The 20,551-nt window shown below is 46.0% G+C and overlaps 2 protein-coding genes across 2 annotated transcripts; one reads left to right on the top strand and one right to left on the bottom strand.

Annotated features, from left to right (window-relative positions):
- Positions 1-1,659: 1,659 nt before the first annotated feature.
- Positions 1,660-4,656, bottom strand: LOC140909930 (C-X-C motif chemokine 11). Its single transcript, XM_073340023.2, has 4 exons — positions 4,599-4,656; positions 3,513-3,639; positions 3,347-3,419; positions 1,660-1,683 (listed from the first exon to the last, which is right to left on the bottom strand). Exons 1-4 carry the CDS (start codon positions 4,654-4,656, stop codon positions 1,660-1,662), a joined length of 282 nt encoding a protein of 93 aa, XP_073196124.1.
- Positions 4,657-12,297: 7,641 nt separating this feature from the next.
- LOC144930458 (uncharacterized) lies at positions 12,298-14,443 on the top strand. The gene is made up of 2 exons (XM_078852392.1): positions 12,298-13,235; positions 13,823-14,443. The coding sequence occupies exons 1-2, from the start codon at positions 12,716-12,718 to the stop codon at positions 13,975-13,977; spliced, it is 675 nt and encodes a 224-aa protein (XP_078708518.1). The 5' UTR covers positions 12,298-12,715; the 3' UTR covers positions 13,978-14,443.
- Positions 14,444-20,551: the final 6,108 nt, after the last annotated feature.

Genomic DNA, 20,551 nt, shown 5'->3' with positions numbered 1-20,551 from the left:
TTAGGGTACAGAGACAACAGGGAATATGGGGGTGGTATAGGCTCCTGCAAGGGAAGTCCTGAGGTACAGTTTGTAAGGATTTTGGTAGCCCAGAAGGGTAGGAGAACTATTCAGTTCTGTTTGGACTTGTTTATGATACCTTGGAAGGGGTCTGAACTTAAGTGATATGGCCAAAGGGCTGAGCTGCAGAAGACCTGGGCCTGGAGGCAGGCAGCTGGCAGGAGGTGCTGGAGCCAAAGGTGGCAGCAACATCCTGCACAGATGCAAGGGGTGCTCTGAGGGTGTGTGAGCCCTGCTACAGGGGCAAATGGAGTCCCTGGCATGGGGTGGGGGCTGGTTATAGAGAGTCCTTGAAGTACAGGAGGATGGTACACATGGTGATTGTGGGTGAGAATAGAGGGATAAGGAGCCAGTGGTGTGCACAATGAGTTCAGTTTACTGAAGTAACAAAATGTTATTAGCTTAACTCCCCTAGCTTTATATATATACAAAACCCATTTCTTGTGTGTGGGGGATCCTAACTCATGATTTTTAAACTTTGGGGTTGATAATATTGCTCCCATGAGAACTGTGAGCCCCTGAAGTGCAGGGGTAAGTTGCAGCATGCTCCTGTAGGCGTTCTTTGGGAAGGGCAGGGCTTTGTTATACAGGACGACTCCCTCAGCCCATGCAAACACGACTTTGTTGAAATCAGTGTTGCTAAGTTGACTTACATCGGCTGAGGGTCTGTGCCAAAATGGGTCCAGTAATATTATTCATAGTGTGTTTGGGGGAGATATGTATTTTTTCCTTAGAAGAAAAAAAAGCAATACTTGTATCCAACAAATCTATTTATTTACAAAACACTTGTACAAATTCAAGATATTATTTCAATGTTTAAAAAAAATCTAGTCAGACAAAAAACAAAATGTGCCTTTATGTATTTCAAAGTATGTCTTTTGAAATGATTGTACATCGATACTTACTATTCATGACAAATTATGTCTCAATGTTACAATCAGTATGATACAAACTGATAGAGGATAAAAATCTGAAAACGGAGGGTGACAATCCCTCTTAAACTCCCTTGTGAAACAAACAAACCAGCACTTTGAGTTAAAGCTAGGGTTAAAACTCTGATCTGGAGTTTCCTGGCTTTTGTTAGTTTGTATCAAGCATATTTTTATCTAAATGTGGGTTTCCCTTGCATACTTTTTAAAAAGCAGAATGCTCTTCCTGAATATTCATAGAATATGAATGATTTACCCAAAAGACTCAGCTGGTTTCTTTGGGATAGGGTTCTACAGCATCTCTAAAGTAAATGCATATTTAAGCATATCAGAGAGGACCAACTTTTTTTTCATGTCCTAGCAAATCCTCTTTGGCTGAGGTCAAGTCCCTGATACCAAAAGGCCTGACAAGGCTAACAACAGCAGTTGAAATAACCCAGTGTGAAGAATGCTGACAGATGTTGACACACAGAAAAACAGATGCAGATATTTTATCTTCTGTGGGGCTGATCACACATCATGATGTTCTTGCATGGCTAGAACCTATGGAATAGCACTCCAGTGAACAGTCAGGCTTGCTGGGTGCTCGCTTCAGATGTGAGCAGGTAAATGGCATGAGCAGTCATGTCCACTAGTAGTTTTGCACAGTCTTCCTTTCTGGTTTCTGCTGTTAGTTATTTCTCTTCAAGAATTTCTGGAAAGGGGAAAAATACTGTCAGTTCTCTGGTCTGGCCTCCTTCAAGTGCAGTGGAAACTATGTTCCATTATTGCATCGCCATGATAGCAAAGTGCATTACAAAGGTAGGAAAGTATCCATGCCCCCACTTTACAGGTGAGGAAACTGAGTCATAGAGGTTGAGCACCTTATACTATGTCACACAGGACCAGATTCTGGTACCCTTACTTATGCTGAATAGCACCTTATTCTATTGAAGTCAATGGGACTACTTCTGGATTAGCGTAATACTTGCTGGGTGTAAATGTGTCAGAATATGGTTTACAGTCACTAGGTAGCAGCACTGGGAATAGAACCCAACAGTCTTGATTCTCAGGACCCCACTGTAACCAACAGAAGACACTGCTTCACTTGAAAACTTTGCGTCAGTGAACTGGAAGCATGATGCACCACAAAACCCACAAATGCTCACAAGAGCAAGCAGCAGGCAGGCAGGCAATGCCAAACCAGAAACACACACAACTACACGTGGGCCACATTCATGATCAGATTTCCCTTCCCAGTCAGAAAACTTTCAAGCGCCCAGGACTGAAAGCCTCATATCTGCTATTCGGACTCCATTACAGGAGTCTGTTAAATGGTTAACCTAGTAACCATGTATGTTTCCACAGGCCTGGCTCTTCTATAAAGTTAAATTAGAGTTGAGCTATGCACAGTCCATCTATTCATTTAACAATTCTCGGCTATCAGGTCAACTTCCTATTGGAATTAACTTCAGTGCACCTGACAGTTTGTTTCTGAACAGCTGTTTGGTAAGGTGACCTTTGGAAAGAGCCATCACTGTGTTTCTGCATGTGCTCTAGTTTAGGGCATGCAATTATTATTTAAACAAGCTTATTCCACTACCCCGTACTGTATTCCTATACTTGGGCTTCACCATCTCCCAAAGGATTAGTTTCCTACTGGAGTCACTTATCCATCAATATTTTTTCTTCTTCTATGCTTCTGAGCATAATGGAAATCATTTCAGTGCATTTTGTAAAGGGTTACATTGTGCATTTGTTCTACACCAATATTATGGGTCTCTACTAAGGGGTGACAAATTAAACTCTAGGCCCTGATCTTGCTGCCTCTCATGTCAATGATAATACTTCATGCAGGCAGAGAATCCACTTCCTCATTGCGTCTAATATGTAAATACAATGCATGTAAGCTAGGCTTTTTTAAAATTAAGGGCTCATAAGATCTTGACCAGGCATGTACCACAATTCCCCTTCAGAATGAGCATCTTGATATATTTGATTTAAAGACCCAGAAACAAAGCCACACAATGATGACTCCATGATTTAAGAAAAAGGGGTTTAAACCCAGTGTTTTCACTGTGCTGAAAGGGGATCCTCTCATCCAACAGTATCTCCCAATATCAGAATGTCAGTGCTGTCAATCCAAGGGTTTTGAGATCCAGGAAACGCAGCTGCTAAAGATATGTAGTAGACTGATAACAGGTTCTGAGACTTGTCTTTCAAATGTCTAATGTTGGAGTTATAAAGAGTTTAGTACAGACTAAAGTAAAATATTTCCTCAAATCCCAAAGTTGCATTCCCTACAACTTGCATCGAAAAACCTCAAAGTGGAGCATTCTAGAAAAAGCCAGGGCAGAGGAGGCATCCTTATGACTTACCTGTATCATGCGTGATGCTAGCTTGGATGTGCTGTTCAGACACTTTCTTTGCCCGCTCCCTTTCAGTGTGATGCTGTCAGGAGAAAAGATGACTTAGCATGAAATGGGACGTGACCGAATAAATACTAAAATACTGTGCGCTGCACAGTATTAATTGTGCACTTACATCACTTCAACTTGCTGACAGCTGCTGCTTTGCCCATATATTTCAACCTTTGCGATATGTTTTGGGTGGATTGCAGGTGCACCAGCTGTCACACAAAGACAGCGTCCTCTGCTGGAGGTTGGCATTCCTACGATGACATAAAGAATACGGACATATAAATACATTTGAGCACAGCATTGTTTATTATGATAAAACTACTGGGACAAATTCTCCTTTCTGTTACGCTGGTGTAACTCCACCAAAGTCAGTGTAAGTTTAGCAGATGTGAGAGGTGAAATAAAATAATAGATTTTCGGGGAAGGGGGGCTTATTGCCTGTGTCTGAATTGTCTTCTGACAGATCAGGGCGGAGAGAGCCGGTTCTTCAAATGTATTCAGGAAATCAAATAATTGAAATCAGTGGAAGTTAGGAACCTAAATACCTTTGAGAAGCTGAGCCAGAATCACTTGTTAAGCAGTATTTGACCCTTTCATTTCTAGCAGAGGTGGTTCCAAATAACATTTCAACCACTGCCTCAATAAACGAAAGTTCGGCATGATCGTGGCGGCGTCGGAGACATTTGCACAACAGCACCTGCATGGAGCTGGTGGTGTTAATCCTATACTTTCCCTTTCCGTGATCATGGATAATAAAATTATATCTCTGTAGTGAAGAGCATCTATATTACCATAAGCTGAGCATTAATTTACACTTTGCTTGACAAATCAGACCTTTTCTGCTGGGAGAGACCAGTTTCCAGAATGGGAGGGGAGAAACCACTTTAAGTAACAAAATAAGATTGTACAAAACGAGTGAATTTTTTCCTGTTTGTAGCTTGTTTTGCATTGCCAATTACAAAAAGCCAACAGCTGCCTCTTATTTACTGCCTTAAGTATTTCCTGATATTGTGTCTGAGCAGCTGTTAGCAGGTTTGATCTCTAACATAACACTTGTAAGAGACTGCAAAGCGTTTAACAAGGGGTTTTGTGCTAAGGGTTTGAGATAGTTGATAGTTTTAAGACATTACAGGAAAGAGGAGTGAAGAGCAATGAAAGTTTGCAGGAATAATGTAAAGATCAAGCTGTGCCAAGGGAAATGCTACTGTACCTTGCACCAGAACTGCAGCCAGAAGAAGCAGGAGTGAGAGACGAATAAGAGACTTCATGTTCAGCTGCTGCTGCTCCTCTTCCACTTGCTGCTCACTTGGAGGCAAGTAGATGTGGTGTGGGGTTCAGAGGGAGCTTCTGGACTGCTATTTGTAGGGCATTTTCACTTAGTCTATAAGTCTGTAGGCGGGAATTCCCACATCAGAAAACCCCATCTATCTTTCAACAGCCTGGTTTTCTTCCCCGTAGAGAAGCAAGTCTGTGCTAGTTTCATTTTCCCAGTTAGAAGAAATCCTTACCTATTCCTCTCAATCCAAGGATCTGATCATTTATGATTTTATTATTTAGTTAGTTTTATATTGGCAGGCCCTGGCTCTATGTGCCGGCTGACTTAGGCATGCTAGTTTCCATCCAAAAACTCTTCCTTCCCCCTGCCCTAGATTTACCATTTTATATGTGGTAAGAATTGCACCTCAGCATTAGAAATTAAAGTATATCATCACCGGGGCTAAATGGGTGCAGATGATCATAGGAATTGCAAGACTGGCTCAGATCCAAGGTCCATCTAGGCCAGTATCTTGTCTCTGGCAGTGGCTGGCCCCAGATGCTTCAGAGGACAAGAAGGTGTAAGAGGCCCCCAGTACGCAGACGTGAAACAATCATCTCCTCTCCTCCTCCCTCCCCGTCCCCCACACCCCATATTAGGTCTCATCCTGGGATCTAATACTTGGAGAAGGGCTTAAACTCTCAAACACAAGTTTAATATTGCTTCAGCAACATTTTTGTTCGCATTGATTATAACTCTGGATATTCTTGATATCGATATAAATGGCTAATCCCTTTCTGAACCTCGTTATGTTCTTGGCCTCAGTGAAGTCCACAGTCTAATTACATGTGTGAAGAAGTATTTCCTCTTCTTGACTTTTAATTTCCTACATTTTAACTTCAACTGAACCCTTGCTCTTGTGTTATGAGACAGGGAGGATTTTTGTGTATATGTGGTTCCCTCAAACCTCCTATTCTCTTTCCATTTACCTTCATATCTCCACCACTTCCATTAATTGCTGGAACCCCTCATTGGCAGAGGATAGCTGGATGTGGCTACTGCCAGAATTACAATACTGTTATCCAGGAGGAGTTGCCCAGTGCCCTATGTTTCCTTTTATGGAACTATTAGTCACTTGGAACCCACATTAAACAAAGTATTAAAATTTTGACTAGTGTTATCAAAAGGCTCATTACTTCCAACAGGACAAAGTCCAAACGAATTAACATTCAGTAAAGCTTAAGACTGAGGACTCAGGTTTCCACCCATGTAATAAACTAAATTATACTTTTTTGCTAGCTGTTAAAAGCAGGTCACAACAGAACACCCTGCAATTCTGTATTCATATTAGGTTGTACTGAAAGGCAGATGACAGGTCTCCTTTTCCATTCAGTTAGCAGTGTTCATTGTCAGCTGCAGACACAAAAAGGGTCAACCTAGACAAATGTTTCAATGCCTTATTTAAGTAAGTTGTTAAACTTTTAAGTTACTGAACTGTTTGTTCTTCTTTTCTCTTGTAGGCTACAGGAGCTTTCAGATTAGTTTTTGTATTTTAAAGGCTTCTTAGATGGATATGATGATAGAAAGTCCTAGCTATTACTTCACCTAGGCTTTTAATATTAAGTCTCTAGTTCCAGGTACAAGGCAAGACAGCTGGTTGGACGTACAGAACAGGAGCCTCCACTTAAGTCTGGCTTGGTTTGGTTCATCTTCTACTGATTTGGGTTCTCAAAAGATGGCTTTCCTCCTCATGATTTGGTCCTTGATTCTGCAGGAACAGAAGTACCCTTAAATGTCCTAAATAATTCTCTTAAAGTATGGAGATGCCTTTCTCTGACCTTAGTGAGAAACAAAGTTACCCTTAATTACTGAGTTGTCATTCTTCAGGTTCTGCTGAACAAAATCTTAAGAACCTTTAACTTCTAGTCTAGGTTTTAATTCTGAATATGCTTTTGCATCTGCTGCCTAGTACTCTTGGCACTTACTTACACCTCTGACTTTCAGCTTCAAACTCTGGGCTAGTCTACAGTAGGGCCTTGTCTATAGCACGTCTGAGGAAAATGCTCTATGCCATGGGAAAGAGCTCTCCCGTCAGCATCATAACTCCACCTCTGTGAGAGGTAGTAACTACATTGGCAGGAGAAGCTCTCCTGCCAACATAGGGCTGTCCACACCAATGATTATTCACACCCCCAAGTGACATAAGTTATACTGAAGTAAGTGGTAGTGTAGACAAGGGCTCACTTGCACTCTGCTTCTCTCTCTTTCTCCCCTGCTGCCCGGCCCCAGAAATCCCCTGCCTTCATCCTCTTGGTACTAGTTCATTTCCACTTCCCACAAGACAATTTGTATTCAGAAGTGAATAGGGTCTTTGAACAAGACTTCTTTGTGTGGGTGGGTGAGTGGGTGGGTGGGCTTCTCTTTTTCTGGGTAGGAAAAGGGCAAACTGAGATGGTTTTTATTTATAATTGCCTAGAATGCTCTTACTCCCCTCCCCCCACCCCCATTGCAGCACAATCTCGTACTCTTTGCCTTTTGTTAAAATTAGTTCAAACTAAACTTTGGGTCGCACCAGTTTCAGCTAATACAGCTAAAAATCACAGAACACGTAAAATCAGATAGCTTCTTGCCAAGACTGGGGAGCATAGAATGGAAAATGCCCAGCCAAGCTCTATTGTGCTGTCTTCTTTTAAAAGAAATATTACTGTCACTTGATGGAAGAAGCACAACATGTGAATAAAATTAAAGGTGATTCCTCAGTGAGTGTTCAGCTAATACAGCAGTATTATAGCTACAGGGATTTGAAAGGCCGAAATCTGCCTTCAGAAATGTGCCCAGGACTTCCTTTGAAGTTAATGGAAACTACACACATTAATCCAAGGGCAGAATTTGGCTTGTAAGTATGTCACCGTCATTTTCTTTATTTCCATGACGTGTTTATTCCGGATCAACTTTCAAAATGCACCTTGGAAAGTTGCTTAAAGTGTGATTTTTTCAGAGGTGCTGAGTACCCAAAACTTCCACCTGAAGTCAGTGGGAGCTGCAGGTGCTGAGTAATTAGGCCCTCATGTCCCTTTTTGAATCTCACCATCTGTGAAACAAGAGTACATAATTAGGCCATGATCAATATCCCACTGAAGTCACCGTGAGCCTTTCCACTGCCTTTGGATCAGGTCCGCAGCTACGTCATGATGGTGTTTGTTCAAACATTGATTGATGAGCGTGAAGCATTTCTAAAGTATGCCACCTGGGAACTTAATAACTGAGGCCCACGTGATAAAAACATGACTCATGTTCTAAAATGGGTCTTGCATCACTGCAACTATTTCAATATTGATTCCTTCAAAAGGTTTGTTTCTTAGATCCGCATTAAAATAACAGATCAAAGGGCTGTTCTTAGAAGATGGCCCCTTCACTCCTGATGCAAGTTTGCCTTTTGAAGCTCATGTCCTCCACCTGCTCTGAATGACTAAGAACTGCTCCGGTGTTAGGGGACCAGACTGAAAGGGAGAGTCTGGCAAAGATATGCCAAAGTTTGTAGGTAGAACTAGGCATCCTTTAGCCATAATCTATCCCTGTCCAAGGTAAATTCACTACTTTCATTTAGCATCTTCTTCATGAGCATGGACTTAGAACTCATGAACTGCACAGCAAAAACACATGGAAGGGCCTTTTATGGCCCATCAGTTTAGCATTCTGAACTGCACAGGTCTGTAAGGTAGTCTGGGGTAGATCCTCAACTGCTGTAAATTGTTGGAGATGTATTGTTGTCAATGGAGCAAGGACAATCCATATCCACTAAGGGTCTGCCCCTCTGTCTGGAAGAGAACACAGCTCTGGTGGCAGAGACCATCCCAGAGGTGGAAGCAGTATCGTGGAAGTGAGTGAGGTCTGTTTTCTGGTCATCTGCCATAGATTAACAACTGCACTGAGGTTAAGAAATCTGTATATTTACATTCTGAATAATGACTTTCTCAGTACATCAGGTGACAACGTGGTTCCATTAACAACCTGTGTAAATAACAAGGTGCATCCACTTTATCTATAATAGTGTGATTTTCATTATTACCACGTGTTCCAGTGGACAACTGGTGCTCCAAAGGCATTCTCTTGTTTTACCACTGTGCAGAAACTGGAGTCATTCGAAGGGCAGCCAAATGGCAAACATTGTCTTTACTGTAATTAGTTAGCTAATTTAATACATTTGGATGTCTTGTTTTGGTGCACAGATTCTCCCTTCCTCTTACAGGTTTCAAAATGACAAACAGCTCCTGCAAAAATGTATTATACAGCAGAGCAGGAAGCTAAAATGATGAAGAAGCATTAACCACAGCAGGGGGTGGCAGCCTTGGCACGTGGCTCATCAGGGTAATCTGCTGGCGGGCCACGAGACATTTTGTTTACGTTGACCGTCTGCAGGCACACTCTCTTCCCCCACCCCACCCCGTAGCTCCCAGTGGTCAGGAATGGGGAGCTGCAGCCACTGGGAGCTGCGGGAGGCCGTGGCTGTGGACGGTCAACATAAACGAAATGTCTCCCGGCCCGCCAGCTGATTACCCTGCTGGGCCACTTGCCAAAGGTTGTAGACCCCAAACTACAGTATATACATGCTTCTACAAAACTAGCATTGTAATTCTGAGCTCTAGATTAGAAACCTGAGCCAAAAAACAATCTCGCTGTATATGAGGAAATTCTCCAGTCATTTGTTTGTAGGACATAGGCAGCCTCAAGATACAGCTGTGTGACCTGTACCCTTTATTGTCAGACATGACCCTGGTGCTCTCCAGTCTCAAGGAGACACAGAATTGTCTCAGCAATCCTTGAGTCTCTGTGGGGAAGTCCCAGTTTTCTTACGGATTTCAGAGGGATTTCCACAGCCGCTTTCGCTTTCCTTTGTGGCCACGACCTCCCCCACCCACAGCTACGCTGCATGGAAAATGGACATCTTACGCTCGTCAGTAAAACTTGTGTGCAGGAGACAGAGCTGTTGTGCAGAGGCTTGCTCTCTCAGTTGCCCCAAGTAACAAAAGTTCAACCCAGCCAATGTTACAAAAAATTGCTTCTAAAAGTCAGCAAACAGTTAGACGGACTGAATTTGTCCAGATGAAAAGGTCTACTGACGCCACCCAACGACTGTGTTAAGATCATAAGTAGTGAGCAAAGGCGAATGGAATCAGAAATCAGTGGACCAAAATCAGGGTGTCAGAAGTTAGGTGTAAGTGGTCAACAAAATAATGAGGGGATGGACTATTCCATCCATCACCCTCTTCTTTGGAGTCCTTACGAGACTTTGGGGGGAATCATGAAGCTGGGGTAGAGATGGGTGGACTGGAAGGAGCGAGTGTTACCATCATGGTTGCCACCCCCACTTCTCCTGGGTCCCTAAAATCTACCATGATACCATTGGTTCTTTATTGTCCTGATCCTGAAAGGCATCCTGACCAGTTTGGGCCAGAGAGTGAAAACCAATGACAGCGCTACTTCCACTGGCTTTGGCTAAATCCTGAACAACACCTGAAATGTGAGCTGTGGAATCGTGCTGTCGCTCCCTCTCTTCTTTCATTTTTTTTTCTTCTTTTTTTTCCTTACGTTTAATAAGTGCCCAGCTTAGCTGGCCCAGACTGCATCTTTTGCAACACTGCTATAAGCCTGGAACCAGCAAGGCTGCTAAAATCAATGCCTTAAACACCCTAAAGCTAGCACAAGTTTGCCAGGTTTCATAGATGCTGGTCAGACCAAGCGTGGAGCCTGTGTTTCTCTAGTAGTGAGGTAGCAAGGAAGAGTTTGCACCAGACATCAGCTTCATTGTTTATGTCTGATTTTGGAAGCAAGTAGTTTTTAAGAAAGGTGAAACTTGGGGGTACAGTAGTCTGGAAAAGTTGAGAGCCACTGATCTAAATGAATGACAAGTCTGTGATTCCTTATTTAAAAACTCTCGACAGCTAAAGCGAATGAACTTTTAAGGGGTATTGTTAAACTAAAACCTCACTTAAAGCAATTAAAAATGTAAAGCATTAACTGTTCTCTTTCTCTCTAACAAAAGGTTATAAAGTTTTAGTTTTGTAATGGTAGCTGTTGCCATTGAACTGAGCAGGCTGAGATCTTTGTACCCAAAACCTCAAACCATGTTTGACTGTTTAGTGTTCTACAGTGACAGGGTCATGTTAACTAACATCTGGCTTTCTGGGCCCACTTATTCCATCATGGCACATGGCCCACAGCTGTGAAACTAGTACCAGAATTGATCAGGATGAGCACAAAGCACAGCACGTGCAGATCAAACTGCATAAGCCTCTCCTTCACTCTAGCTGTGCCTCCTTAGCACCAACAAACCCCAGAACTAACCCCGCTCCTGAGAAGAGTCACTCTGTCAAGATGGTCCCTCAACCTGGCTCTTTGCATTTTGTGGCTGGTGTCTGTCCTGAGGGTGGGGGACGGTACCTGGAGCAGACACTTTGGGTGGCCTGAATGAGTTGAGAGGAAGGAACTGGAGGCTGTAGCACTAAAGCAAAAGCTTATATTTTTAACAGCTTTTTTTCTTGTCTGCTTTATTTTCTTGTTATATGGCAGCTTCGTTACTGGAAGTTTGCAACCATGGTGGCCCTTCGGTATGATCCTCTGCTAATCTTTGGATGAACAGTCCTTTTGATCCACCCAGAATACCACATCATCCATGTGAGATCTTCTTTTTCTGCTATCAACTTTCCCTTCCACTGCCCGTAAGCATGCATTGCCCGCTGAACTGAGCATGTCCATGGGTTGCAGTAGTGGAACGACCTTCAGATATGGAGGTTCTCTACGATATCAGCAGAGAAACCTCTCAAATAAAGCAGTCTGGGCAACATGACGGCATTACTAGCAGGGTGTGGTGGAGCAGCACAAGCCAATGCTGCCCCTATAAAATACCACAAATGTCCAAAGACAGTACTGTGACATGGCGAATGCAGGCCACCATGCGATCAGCTTGCAGCCAAAATTCCTGCTGCTTTTTGGCTAAACGTGAGGTTCCAAACTGAAAAGGTGGCTGCAGTTGATTCTTGGGGCCTTTGTCCAGTATTAGCCCCAAATTTACACAATAATAACCCATTATACCATGCTTTGTCGTTTTCCAACAGATTATCTATGACTATGTAGCCCTGTGGCCTGAAGATCATAGGGAACCAGTCGGAGAACACTTCAATCTCTCTAGTCACTCGATTTCTGATCTCAAAGTGACTATCCTTCAACAAAAAAACTTCGAAAACAGACTCCAACGAGAGACTGCTGAATTGGAATTAATTTGCAAATTGGATACAATTAACTTAGGCTTTAGTAGAGACTGGGAGTGGTTGAGTCATTATACTAAGTGAAACTATTTCCCCTTGTTTATTCCCCCCCACCGCACCCCCCAACACCCCCGTTCCTCAGACGTTCTTGTTAACTCCTGGAAATGTGCTGGAAATGGCCCACCTTGATTATCACTTCAAACAGTTTTCTCTCCCCCTACCCCACTCTCCTGCTGGTAATAGCTCATCTTAAGTGATCACAGTCCTTACAATGTATATTTTTTCATGGTCTGTGTGTATATAAAATCTCCTCACTGTACTTTATGCATCCAATGAAGTGAGCTGTAGCTCACGAAAGCTTATGCTCAAATAAATTGGTTAGTCTCTAAGCCCTGGTCTACACTAGGACTTTAGGTCGAATTTAGCAACGTTAAATCGATTTAAACCTGCACCCGTCCACACAGTGAAGCCCTTTATTTCGACTTAAAGGGCTCTTAAAATCGATTTCCTTACTCCACCCCTGACAAGTGGATTAGCGCTTAAATCGACGTTCCCAGCTCGAATTTGGGGTACTGTGGACACAATTCGATGGTATTGGCCTCCGGGAGCTATCCCAGAGTGCTCCATTCTGACCGCTCTGGACAGCACTCTCAACTCAGATGCACTGGCCAGGTAGACAGGAAAAGAACCGCAAACTTTTGAATCTCATTTCCTGTTTGGCCAGCATGGCAAGCTGCAGGTGACCATGCAGAGCTCATCAGCACAGGTGACCATGATGGAGTCCCAGAATCGCAAAAGAGCTCCAGCATGGACCGAACGGGAGGTACGGGATCTGATCGCTGTTTCGGGAGAGGAATCCGTGCTATAAGAACTCCGTTCCAGTTTTCGAAATGCCAAACCTTTGTGAAAATCTCCCAGGGCATGAAGGACAGAGGCCATAACAGGGACCCGAAGCAGTGCCGCGTGAAACTGAAGGAGCTGAGGCAAGCCTATCAGAAAACCAGAGAGGCGAACAGCCGCTCTGGGTCAGAGCCCCAAACATGCCACTTCTATGATGAGCTGCATGCCATTTTAGGGGGTTCAGCCACCACTACCCCAGCCGTGTTGTTTGACTCCTTCAATGGAGATGGAGGCAATACGGAAGCAGGTTTTGGGGACGAAGAAGATGATGATGAGGAGGAGGTTGTAGATAGCTCACAGCAAGCAAGCGGAGAAACCGGTTTTCCCGACAGCCAGGAACTGTTTCTCACCCTAGACCTGGAGCCAGTACCCCCCGAACCCACCCAAGGCTGCCTCCTGGACCCAGCAGGCGGAGAAGGGACCTCTGGTGAGTGTACCTTTTAAAATGCTATACATGGTTTAAAAGCAAGCATGTGAAAGGATTACTTTGCCCTGGCATTTGCGGTTCTCCTAGATGTAGTCCTAAAGCCTTTGCAAAAGGTTTCTGGGGAGGGCAGCCTTATTTCGTCCTTCATGGTAGGACACTTTATCACTCCAGGCCAGTAACACATACTCGGGAATCACTGTAGAACAAAGCATTGCAGTGTATGTTTGCTGGCATTCAACCAAAATCCGTTCTTTATCTCTCTGTGTTATCCTCAGGAGAGTGAGATATAATTCATGGTCACCTGGTTGAAATAGGGTGCTTTTCTTCAGGGACACTCAGTATAGCCCATTCCTGCTGGGCTGTTTGCCTGTGGCTGAACAGAAATGTTCCCCGCTGTTAGCCACAGGGAGTGGGGAAGGTTGAGGGGGTAGTCACGCGGTGGGAGGAGGCAAAATGCGACCTTGTAACGAAAGCACATGTGCTATGTATGTAATGTTAACAGCAAGGTTTACCCTGAAAGAGTGTAGCCACTGTTTTATAAAATGTGTCTTTTTAAATACCGCTGTCCCTTTTTTTTTCTCCACCAGCTGCATGTGTTTCAATGATCACAGGATCTTCTCCTTCCCAGGGGCTAGTGAAGCTTAGAAAGAAAAAAAAAAACGCACTCGCGATGAAATGTTCTCCGAGCTCATGCTGTCCTCCCACACTGACAGAGCACAGACGAATGCATGGAGGCAAATAATGTCAGAGTGCAGGAAAGCACAAAATGACCGGGAGGAGAGGTGGAGGGCTGAAGAGAGTAAGTGGCGGGCTGAAGAGAGTAAGTGGTGGGCTGAAGACAGGGCTGAAGCTCAAATGTGGCGGCAGCGTGATGAGAGGAGGCAGGATTCAATGCTGAGGCTGCTGCAGGACCAAACCAGAATGCTCCAGTGTATGGTTGAGCTGCAGCAAAGGCAGCTGGAGCACAGACTGCCACTGCTGCCCCTCTGTAACCAACCGCCCTCCTCCCCAAGTTCCATAGCCTCCACACCCAGACGCCCAAGAACGCGGTGGGGGGGCCTCCGGCCAACCAGCCACTCCACCACAGAGGATTGCCCAAAAAAAAGAAGGCTGTCATTCAATAAATTTTAAAGTTGTAAACTTTTAAAGTGCTGTGTGGCATTTTCCTTCCCTCCTCCACCACCCCTCCTGGGATACCTTGGTAGTCATCTCCCTATTTGTGTGATGAATGAATAACGAATGCATGACTGTGAAGCAGCAATGACTTTATTGCCTCTGCAAGCGGTGATTAAAGGGAGGAGGGGAGGGTGGTTAGCTTACAGGGAAGTAGAGTGAACCAAGGGGCGGGGGGTTTCATCAAGGAGAAACAAACAGAACTTTCACAGCGTAGCCTGGCCAGTCATGAAACTGGTTTTCAAAGCTTCTCTGATGCGTACCGCGCCCTCCTGTGCTCTTCTAACCGCCCTGGTGTCTGGCTGCGCGTAACCAGCAGCTAGACGATTTGCCTCAGCCTCCCACCCCGCCATAAACGTCTCCCCCTTACTCTCACAGATATTGTGGAGCGCACAGCAAGCAGTAATAACAGTGGGAATATTGGTTTCGCTGAGGTTTAAGCGAGTCAGTAAACTGCGCCAGCGCGCCTTTAAACGTCCAAATGCACATTCTACCACCATTCTGCACTTGCTCAGCCTGTAGTTGAACAGCTCCTGACCACTGTCCAGGCTGCCTGTGTACGGCTTCATGAGCCACGGCATTAAGGGGTAGGCTGGGTCCCCAAGGATACATATAGGCATTTCAACATCCCCCACCGTTATTTTCTGGTCTGGGAATAAAGTCCCTTCCTGCAGCTTTTGAAACAGACCAGAGTTCCTGAAGATGCGAGCGTCGTGCACCTTTCCCGGCCATCCCACATTGATGTTGGTGAAACGTCCCTTGTGATCCACCAGAGCTTGCAGCACTATCGAAAAGTACCCCTTGCGGTTTATGTACTCGGCGGCTTGGTGCTCCGGTGCCAAGATAGGGATATGGGTTCCGTCTATAGCCCCACCACAGTTAGGGAATCCCATTGCAGCAAAGCCATCCACTATGACCTGCACATTTCCCAGGGTCACTACCCTTGATATCAGCAGATCTTTGATTGCGTGAGCTACTTGCATAACAGCAGCCCCCACAGTAGATTTGCCCACTCCAAATTGATTCCCAACTGACCGGTAGCTGTCTGGCGTTGCAAGCTTCCACAGGGCTATCGCCACTCGCTTCTCAACTGTGAGGGCTGCTCTCATCCTGGTATTCATGCGCTTCAGGGCAGGGGAAAGCAAGTCACAAAGTTCCATGAAAGTGCCCTTACGCATGCGAAAGTTTCGCAGCCACTGGGAATCGTCCCAGACCTGCAACACTATGCGGTCCCACCAGTCTGTGCTTGTTTCCCGAGCCCAGAATCGGTGTCCCACAGCATGAACCTGCCCCATTAGCACCATGATGCATGCATTGGCAGGGCCCATGCTTTCAGAGAAATCTGTGTCCATGTCCTGATCACTCACGGGACCGCGCTGACGTCGCCTCCTCGCCCGGTATCGCGTTGCCATGTTCTGGTGCTGCATATACTGCTGGATAATGCGTGTGGTGGTTGATGTGCTCCTAATTGCCAAAATGAGCTCAGCGGCCTCCATGCTTGCCTTGGTATGGCGTCCGCACAGAAAAAAGGCGCGGAACGATTGTCTGCCGTTGCTCTGACGGAGGGAGGGGCGACTGACGACACGGCTTACAGGGTTGGCTTCAGGGAGCTAAAATCAACAAAGGGTGTGCCTGTACATCAAGGAGTATTTCAGGCAGGACTGCACGGAGGGTTCCAATAAGAAATGGTGCACCAAAGTTATCGTTGTTATTGGAACAAGGAGGTTAGCCTGGCCTCTGATTGATACATGGCTAGATTAACCTCGCTGCGCCTTCTCTGTGACTGACTGCAGTGTGATCTAGACAGGAGAGGAGGAAAATGAGTACAAAACAAATCTGGTCTATTTCTTGTTCTGACCCACTCCATCTATCCTTTACATCTTTGGCTGGCAGCAGACGGTGCAGAAGGACTGCATGCCATCCACATCTCATGGCTGCTTGGCAGAAGATGGTACAATACGACTGCTAGCAATCCTCATCTCTTGCCTGCCTGGCAGAAGATGGTACAGTACGACTGCTAGCAGTCCGTATCGCCTGCCCGCTCACCATAAGACGGTTCAATAGGACTGCAGGACTAAAGAGAATGACCTGGTCAAGTCACTCCAAATTTAGTCCCTGCGCCCATGTCTGCCCAGGCGCTCCCAGCCGACGTGGCCAGGAGCACCTCGGACACGACGAGGACGACTACCAATCGTATTGCACCGTCTGCTGCCAGAAGGCAATGGGTTGCTGCTACTGTGCAGCAAAGCCATACCGCGTCTGCCAGCACCCAGGAGACATAGGGTGACGGTTACCTGAGCTGGCTCCATGCTTGCCGTGGTATGGCGTCTGCACAGGTAACTCAGGAAAAAAGGCGCGAAATGATTGTCTGCCCTTGCTTTCACGGGGGGAGGGAGGGTGGGAACGGGGGCCTGACGATATGTACCCAGAACCACCCGCGACAATGTTTTAGCCCCATCAGGCATTGGGATATCAACCCAGAATTCCAATGGGCAGCGGAGACTGCGGGAACTGTGGGATAGCTACCCACAGTGCAACGCTCCGGAAGTCGACGCTTGCCTCGGTACTGTGGAAGCGCTCCGCCGAGTTAATGCACTTAATGCACTTAGAGCATTTTCTGTGGGGACACACACACTCGAATATATAAAACCGATTTCAAAAAAACCGACTTCTATAAATTCGACCTAATTTCGTAGTGTAGACATACCCTAAGGTGCCACTAGTACTCCTTTTCTTTTTGAGAATACAGACTAACACAGCTGCTACTCCGAAACCTATCATAGGGAAAGGCATTCTCTGCTGCCATCTACCAGTAGTCTAAAGGAAGAGACCGGATGAGCCAGACCTTAGTTGCAGGGTTGACAGCAGAGCTGGGCAGAAAATGGTTTTCATGTCCCAAGTGAGGTCCTTGGCCTAAGAACACAATAATTCAACAGAGATTTGTATGGCACAATATCCAGGAGTGTAGATGTGGGAGAGGGAGGAAAGCAGGGTATATCTCATGAGCTCCAGTTACTGGTTTGTAGCCTGTTTTATTTTCCCGATTCCTCTGCATTTCATGGGCTCCAGGAAAACCTGTGGAAGTTGCCTGAGAGCTGCTTGGTGGGACATCATCATTACCCATATGGAGTAGGCTTCAGTGTCTTCTCTCGGTAACTTTTTGGAAACCGCTAGCTGTTCAGTGTAGTACAATTTCGGTGACGTTTGAGAGGAGATTTAAGTGCGGGCTAGTTAGTCCCTGGACTTTCCCAAACCATTCCTGCTGGGCACCTTCATTCCCAATTAGAAATTGTTTTTAATCCATGGAAGTCACACCTTGTTCTGACACAGGGCACTGCGGGTGTCTCAGAGGACTCTGAATTTGAGCAGTTAGGAAGCTGCACTTTGCTTTGTCTTTTTCTGAAAGAAACCCCCTGTGCAGAGAGTGAGATGTCACTGGAGTCCTAAATCCTAATGTCAAGACACTTTCCCACACTTTTCCATGTTGGCACTGGTATTAGTCTAGATAACTTCTGCTCCATTATTTTCCTCCCACTGGAAAATACAATTGGAGACGACAGATGTGTACTTTTCTAGTGTCCTAAAGATTCCTCCCTTCGACCCCTTTTGAAGGGAGAGAAACATCTGAAGTTGCTATCCTTGTCCAAAGCTATTATGGCATCTTATGCTCTGGCTCCGATTATGCTCTTGCAAAACATGTTGTTATAATGTGCTGGTGCACTGCTAGAGCAGATGAAGAACTGCTTCTTGCTGTAAAACCCCTGATGACTTACCCATGGACTAGTAAAAACAATTCCTCTGGACTGCGGTAATAGTTTGAGTCAGTGAAAACCCCATTTTGAATCAAGCTTGGTAGAAACAGTTGCTACATGACATGGAGCATTTCTTCAGTTGTGGGAATCGGTTCTTGCTTCCAAATTGCAGCTTCACGCACCCGGTGCACGTCAACACAAAAATTGACCTCTGAATTTTCAGGAACTACTAGTCAGTAGTCACCATATGCTCACCCACTGCATTTGAAAACCATCTTTGAATATGAATAGTCTTCCATTTGTAAATGTAAGTAAAGAGAAAATTCTTTCAGTATAAGATCTAGAAACAATTGGTCCTAGGTTATACATAGGGTTGCCAATCCTCCTTGGTTTGCCGGGAGTCTCCCAGAAACAGGCCATATCTCTTGGAGGCTCCTGACGCCAATATGGGAGATTTTAGTCTAGCAGCACAGTGGTGCTAAAGCAGGCTCTCTGCCTGCCCTGGCCCCAAGCTGCTCCCGGAAGCAGCTGGCACGTCCCTCGCTGCAGCCCCTGGGGGAGAAAGGGGTCTCTGCATGCTGCCCACGCCACAAGCACCGACTCCACAGCTCCCATTGGCTGGGAACTGCAGCCAAGGGAAGCTGCAGGGACAGTGCTTACAAGCGCGGGCAGCCCCCTGCTCCCCGCCAGGGGCCGGACATGGCAGCCGGGAGTGGTGCGGGGCCAGGGCAGGCAGGGAGCCTGCCTTAGCCTGCTGCACCGCTAACCTGGAGCCACCCAAGGTAAGCACCTCCCAGCCAGAGACTACATCCTGCACCCCCTCGTGCATGCCAACCCCCTGCCCCAGCTCAGAGCCCCCTCTTGCACCTAAATTCCCTCCCAGAGCCCACACCTCCTCCTGTACCCCAAGCCCCTGACCCAGGCTCAGCCCAGAGCCCCCTCCCACACTCCAAACCCCAGCACCGTGCCCCAGCCTGGTGAAAGTGAGTAAGGGTGGGGGAGAGCGAGTGATGGAGGTAGGGGGGGATGGAGTGGGTGGGCCTTTGAGGAGGGGCAGGGCCTCAGGGCAGGGGTCGGGGCAAGGATTTGGGGTTTGTGTGATTAGCCAACCTAGTGACAGAGGATGTGGAAAAAGCTAATGTACTCAATGCTTTTTTTGCCTCTGTCTTCACTAACAAGGTCAGCTCCCAGACTGCTGCGCTGGGCATCACAGCATGGGGAGTAGATGGCCAGCCCTCTGTGAAGAAAGAGGTGGTTAGGACTATTTAGAAAAGCTGAACGTGCACGAGTCCATGGGGCCGGACGAGTTGCATCCACGAGTGCTAAAGGAATTGGCGGCTGTGATTGCAGAGCCATTGGCTATTATCTTTGAAAACTCGTGGCGAATGGGGGAAGTCCCAGATGACTGGAAAAAGGCTAATGTAGTGCCAATCTTTAAAAAAGGAAAGAAGGAGGATCCTGGGAACTACAGGCCAGTGAGCCTCACTTCAGTCCCTGGAAAAATCATGGAGCAGGTCCTCAAAGAATCAATCCTGAAGCACTTACATGAGAGGAAAGTGATCAGGAACAGTCAGCATGGATTCACCAAGGGAAGGTCATGCCTGACTAATCTAATCGCCTTCTATGATGAGATTACTGGTTTTGTGGATGAAGGGAAAGTAGTGGATGTATTGTTTCTTGACTTTAGCAAAGGTTTTGACACAGTCTCCCACAGTATTCTTGTCAGCAAGTTAAAGAAGTATGGGCTGGATGAATGCACTATAAGGTGGGTAGAAAGTTGGCTAGATTGTCGGGCTCAACGGGTAGTGATCAATGGCTCCATGTCTAGTTGGCAGCCGGTGTCAAGTGGAGTGCCCCAGGGGTTGGTCCTGGGGCCGGTTTTGTTCAATATCTTCATAAATGATCTGGAGGATGGTGTGGATTGCACTCTCAGCAAATTTGCGGATGATACTAAACTGGGAGGAGTGGTAGATATGCTGGAAGGCAGGGATAGGATACAGAGGGACCTAGACAAATTGGAGGATTGGGCCAAAAGAAATCTGATGAGGTTCAGTAAGGGTGCTGCACTTAGGACGGAAGAACCCAATGCACCGCTACAGACTAGGGACCGAATGGCTAGGCAGCAGTTCTGCGGAAAAGGACCTAGGGGTGACAGTGGACGAGAAGCTGGACATGAGTCAGCAGTGTGCCCTTGTTGCCAAGAAGGCCAATGGCATTTTGGGATGTATAAGTAGGGGCATAGCGAGCAGATCGAGGGACGTGATCGTTCCCCTCTATTCGACATTGGTGAGGCCTCATCTGGAGTACTGTGTCCAGTTTTGGGCCCCACACTACAAGAAGGATGTGGATAAATTGGAGAGAGTCCAGCGAAGGGCAACAAAAATGATTAGA

Source organism: Lepidochelys kempii, chromosome 4 (genome assembly GCF_965140285.1).
Source record: "Lepidochelys kempii isolate rLepKem1 chromosome 4, rLepKem1.hap1, whole genome shotgun sequence".
NCBI lineage: Eukaryota > Metazoa > Chordata > Testudines > Cheloniidae > Lepidochelys > Lepidochelys kempii.
This window is presented reverse-complemented; position numbering and strand designations above follow the sequence as displayed.